At 41.0% G+C, this 6,001-nt stretch overlaps 1 protein-coding gene across 1 annotated transcript; it reads left to right on the top strand.

The window, feature by feature from the left end:
* The first annotated feature begins 1,553 nt into the window (after positions 1-1,553).
* ssr2 (signal sequence receptor, beta) lies at positions 1,554-4,629 on the top strand. The gene is made up of 6 exons (XM_005752004.1): positions 1,554-1,634; positions 2,172-2,332; positions 2,593-2,691; positions 3,046-3,154; positions 3,248-3,325; positions 3,693-4,629. The coding sequence occupies exons 2-6, from the start codon at positions 2,172-2,174 to the stop codon at positions 3,801-3,803; spliced, it is 558 nt and encodes a 185-aa protein (XP_005752061.1). The 5' UTR covers positions 1,554-1,634; the 3' UTR covers positions 3,804-4,629.
* The last annotated feature ends 1,372 nt before the right edge of the window (positions 4,630-6,001 follow it).

Genomic DNA, 6,001 nt, shown 5'->3' with positions numbered 1-6,001 from the left:
GGTCTTCCAACATGACAATGATCCAAAACACACCGCCCGGGCAACAAAGGAGTGGCTCCGTAAGAAGCATTTGAAAGTCCTGGAGTGGCCTAGCCAGTCTCCAGACCTCAACCCCATAGAAAATCTGTGGCGGGAGTTGAAAGTCCGTGTTGCTCGGCGACAGCCCCAAAACATCACTGCTCTCGAGAAGATCTGCATGGAGGAATGGGCCAAAATACCAGCTACTGTGTGTGCAAACCTGGTAAAGACCTATAGTAAACGTTTGACCTCTGTTATTGCCAACAAAGGTTATGTTGCAAAGTATTGAGTTGTATTTTTGTTATTGACCAAATACTTATTTTCCACCCTGATTTACGAATAAATTCTTTACAAATCCTACCATGTGGATTCATGGATTTTTTTTTCACATTCTGTCTCTCACAGTTGAAGTGTACCTCTGGTACAAATTACTGACCTCTGTCATCATTTTAGGTGGGGGAACTTGCACAATCGGTGGCTGACTAAATACTTTTTTGCCCCACTGTATATATTGGGGAAAAAAAGGTACATGCATATTTAGCATCTACAGGCAGGGGACAAGGTAGTTCTGGAAACCTTTGGTGGCATCTTTGAGTGTTACAGGAAATGCTGATACGGTATCAGATAAGCATCTGCTATCATCTGATAATAGATGAAAGCAGAGTGGCTGGGAAGGAACATCTTGATGCGAATATTGACACTGAATTATCACCAGATTCTGTTGGCATGGTAGCACAGCAGAGCCCAAGTGATGATACAAAAATGAGAACATTTTCAAATGAATGAATTACATACAAGTTTGACATATAGAATCCAAAGGCAAACTGATGAATGCCTGCATTTGTTTTTGATTCATGTATAAAGTATAACCAAAAATCATTTACAGCCTTTGAAGTCCTAGGATTAGAAATGCAAGTTTTGGGAGTATTGGCAGCCTCGCTTCTGTCAGTCTGCCCCAGGGCAGCTGTAGCTACAACCGTAGCTGCCTCCACCAGTGTGTGAAGGTGAGAGTGAATGAATAATGGCATTGTAAAGCGCTTTGGGTGCCTTGAAAAGCGCTATATCAATCCAATCCATTATTTCATTTTTCATTTCTATATGCAAATATAATGTAATGCATGTATTCATGGAGGGTCTTGTCTGTGAGCATTGTGTTGTTTGTGTTGCGTTGTGATGTGTCATATCGTGTCGTGTTGTGTTATATGTAGTGCCGACGTAGGACAGTTTTCCAATCTCATTGTACTATTGTACTATGTATGACTGTATGACTGTGCAATGACCCTAACCCTAACCCTATTAAGATCAGAGAACCTGCAGTGAGAATTTTATTCTCAATGAATTATATTTTGTACATAAACCGTTTTATATGTATGAAAATTCAACTGATCAACAAGTACTTTTACAGGGCCGGAACAGGCAGTCCAGCTACTTCTGCATAATGAGCTAGGTTCGTTTCGAATGACTCCTATCTCCCTCCCGAACACCAGGGGCGCTGCAGTTTGCAGGCTTCTTTAACTCCCCCTCGGTACACGTCATGTAAAAACAGGCTTTAAGCTTCTGAGCATGCGCTTGACTAACTTCTTTACTTTCTGCCATTTGAAGAGAACTGGAGGAAGGTAAAAAATCTCTTCCTGTTTTTCTTTTAAAGCTTCAGCGTTATAATTTACTAATGTTTTATTTTAGGAACGGACATATTGTTATTATACAGCGAATCTATGAAACGCCTGTTAGACATAAAGCGTTGATACTTACTATAATTTTCTTACTAACGCAAATGAAGATGCGACTCCTTTGGTCCACGTAAGCACCGGTTAGTGTTGAGCACTCTTACTTGAAGCCGGACTCTTCATTAGTAACATATCGTAACAGCCTTTTAAAATTACCTCCCAGTCGCGATTTTTCTTTCGTCTTTTAAAAGTCAAACCTAAGATAAATAGGAAGTAGTCTCCGTTTAAAGACTGACTGCAGATTGTTTTCCCCTTTCTTTTTGTTGTTTATTCTAAATTTAGTTGGATACCTGGACTCTACCGCATATTGTTTTATTTCAAAACCAGCCTGGACTCCTGGCTATAGTTTCACCATACTTTGTAGTCCATCATATTCTCCTCCTAACTCCAGTTAATTTCCCTTTTTTGTTTGTTTGTTTTGACCAGATGACCAGGATGCTGCACGTGTTTGTAATCCTTTCTCTGCTGGCTCTGGGCTCAGGAGAAGAGGGCGCCCGTTTGTTGGCCTCCAAATCCCTCCTGAACCGCTATGCTGTGGAGGGCCGCGACCTGACCCTCCAGTACAGCATCTACAACGTGGGCTCCAGGTCAGATATCTGGACAGCCGCTGTAAATCAGATAACTGTACAAATGAATACACACAGAAAACCAAACGACACAGAATTATTTTATTCAGTTGTTTGTTAACAAACTGCTGTTTAATAATCACTTTATCAGTACGTTTGAACATTATCAAGACGTTTTCAGAATTGTTGAAATGTGAACTGCTTGAGAGCTTGTCAAGACCTGATAAAATGTTTAGTGCATACTGTGTGACTAAATGTCATCATCTGGTTTGTCTCCGCAGTGCAGCTCTAGAGGTGGAGCTATCCGATGATTCTTTTCCTCCTGAAGATTTTGGAATTGTTTCCGGAATGCTGAATGTGAAATGGGACAGGATTGCACCGTATCCTTGCAGTAACATGACTTCTCACTGGCACTATCAAACTTGAGCTATTTTTGACGCATTAATTGTGGCTTAATGGGAGTTTGATCTTAAATTCTTAATCAAACGTAAGTTACTGGGTGTCTGTATGGCAGCCTATGTTTTGCACCACAGTTATTTCATCTTACACAGTAGGACCAAATAGTGAAATGATAGCTTTTCAGGCCGCTGAACCTAAAGAAGTATTCACTCTTCATGGTTCATAAGACAGAGGCCTTAATGAACCAGGAATGCAGGAATTTGATTTAAGTTGGTTTAAATAACCATAGATGGGCTCTTTCTCCAAGTCATCATTCTTAACTCTGAAACTTTTAGAGCCAGCAACGTCTCTCACACAGTGGTGTTGCGCCCCTTGAAGGCTGGATACTTTAATTTTACCTCTGCTACCGTCAGCTACCTGGTTCAGGAGGGAGGACAAGTTGTGGTAAAAGCAGTTAAAGTCCTTAGTGAGTCAAAGCATTTACAGTCCATAGTGATGTGTTGGAAGCTAAAGTGTCCCCTCCTTCCCTTCCTGCAGGTTGGCTACACCAGTGCTCCTGGACAGGGAGGAATCTTGGCTCAGAGAGAGTTTGACCGGCGCTTCTCTCCACACTATGTAAGTGTTAAAAACAGATTGAGGCTCGCTCATTATGGCACCTGAGTCCACTGGCCTATGCGGATCAAAGTAAATTGAGGCTGGTGGAATTTTGTAAACCTCTAAGGATCTTTATTGGTTTGTTAATTTCAGCTAAAATTGGAATTTACTGTATCTACACTGACAAATTTTTGCATATAGCACAAGAAGTACTTTTTAGTACAAGTAGTGCATGTTGATAAACTAAATTAAAGTCTCCACAACAACAGAGTTCCTTGATACCACCGTTCACATAGTGTCTCGATTCATGGCTTATAGACTGAAGTTTTTGCATTTGCCAGAACAGTCCTCTAACACTTCACTCACTGCTCCGTGTGTCTGTCTTTAGTTGGACTGGGCTGCATTTGGTGTGATGACGCTCCCCTCCATCGGCATCCCTCTGCTTCTCTGGTACTCCAGCAAGAGGAAATACGATTCGCCCAAGAGCAAGAAGAACTGAAACATCTTTGCTCTTTTCAAGAATGGGGTTGGGGGTGGGAAGGGAAATAAAAGGGTTTTGTAAAAAAAACATTGCCCATACTTGGGGTGAAAACGAAAACTTGGTGACCAATGGACTTGATTGTGGTTTGATCGAACAGAATATTTAAGAGAACTTTGGAGCAAGAAGTAGAAGGTGAAAATCACGTGGCATCTCTTTATCTGCAAATGGTTCATGTGACGAAACAATTACATTATGCTGTTTTCCATCACAACTAGTGAGATGATCTGAGTAACAGGACCTGCCAGGTGTCTTTCATGACCCTTTTTGGGAGGAAACAGTGGGTTCTATTGTGGAGGGCTTGAGAGTAAGGCTGGTTGGCTACCGGTTTAATCATTCACAAGTTAGCTAAGTAATAATCTCTGTCAGATATTGCCTTCAGTAACATGAAATTGACCAAATAGACTAAGATGAAAAAGAGCAATTCAGCAGTCAGCCTAAAGGAGACGACACAAACATCATGGAATGATGTGCCCATGCTCCATTCCCTCCATTGCTGTAATTGCACTACAACTCATGAGTCTGGTGAATCCTTCAGCACACATGTTCTAAACTCCTACAATGGGAACTGGCTAATGGGGGTTACTACTGTAAACAGCTGCTTGTATTTGCAGTGTGTGTTTCTAATGAGTTGATATGACATTTGGAGCCCATTGTTTAAGTTCAAAATAAATGAAAACAAGCTACATGTTTGTTTGTTTTTTAAAGCTGAGCCTGATTCATTTCTGGGGGTTTGCATTCCCTGTTTCCAGTTTATATCATTCCCATAAATAAAAACTTAAGGTTATTTTTCTTTCTGTTGCATTCTGTTTTGTTACATCAAGCAAATATATAACAGGAAAAAAAATGAAAGTACAATTTTAAATGTCAAAATTTAAGAGCAGATATTTCAATACTGGATAGATGTATTATAAAATGTTATTGCACATAGTTTAAAAAGATGTCAAATATCCAATCTTGTGGCAGTGGAAGTAATCCACTCCCTTTGCAGAAAATGGTGCAGAGTGTAGTCAGGATTATGAAACATTTTGCTGCACATGCTGAAGTCCAGGGCTCGGCTGGTCATCTGGCATACCGGGCATTTTCCTGGTGGGCCAAGACACTTGGGTCGATGGACCAGCCTAAAAAGGTGGAGCTGAAAAACTGAGAGAAAACAATAAAAGCAGATCCAGCAAAATGTGTCAGATTAACGACACGTTAGCTGTCAGGGCTGCTGCACTGTGAACAGTAGTACCAGCAACAGCCAGTAACAACTTGTAATCAGGCCTCACAGTCACAGGGGGCTGCTGCTGCACCATCTGTGGAAGAGAGGAAGATGAAAATAGATGGAGGGACATAATTAGGAAGGGAAAGATTCAAGGCTTCAGTAAAATGAATGGCTGCTTTGACCATGAGCCACTGCTGATAGCCAGAGTGTACAGTTAGGTCCAGATATATTTGGACACAGACACCAAGTTTAGGTTGTTGTTGTTTTTTTTACCTGTTTACTGAAACATATTGTAAGTATAGTTATATAATGGACATTGACATAACGTGTAGACTCTCAGCTTAATTTGAGGGTATCTACATTCATATTAGAATGGGGGGTTTAGGAGTTTCAGCTGTGCCACCCTCTTTTTAAATGGACCAAAAGTAATTGGACAGTTGTCTTACAGGCTATTTCATGGGCAGTTGTGGGCAATTCCTTCGTTATGTTATTATCAGTTAAGCAGATAAAAGGGTTGAGTTGATCTGAGGTGTGGTGCTTGCATTTGGAAGACTTGCTGACAGAATCTGTGATAGGCTGTGAACAGCAGTCAAAAGAACCTCTCCACGCGAGTGAAGAGGTAAGCTCCCAAAACAGAAAAAAATCAATCCAAGAAAATTGCTACAATAGTAGAAGTGGCAAAATCTAAAGTTTGGAAAGAAAAAAAAAGAAAGCACTGGTGAACTCGGCAATGCAAAAAGACCTGGACGTCCACAGAAGACAACAGCGGTGGATGATCACAGAATCATTTCCATGGTGAAGAGAAAACCCTTCACAACAGCCAACCAAGTGAACAACACTCTCCAGGAGGTAGGCATATCAATATCCAAGTCTACCATAAAGAGAAGACTGCATGAAAGTGTAACCCACATCAGATTTGTGGGTTGTGCTGCTGCATAAGGTTGGAGGTGTA

Source organism: Pundamilia nyererei, unplaced genomic scaffold, assembly GCF_000239375.1.
Source record: "Pundamilia nyererei isolate P.nyererei 1_Seehausen unplaced genomic scaffold, PunNye1.0 scaffold00338, whole genome shotgun sequence".
Lineage (NCBI taxonomy): Eukaryota > Metazoa > Chordata > Actinopteri > Cichliformes > Cichlidae > Pundamilia > Pundamilia nyererei.
This window is presented reverse-complemented; position numbering and strand designations above follow the sequence as displayed.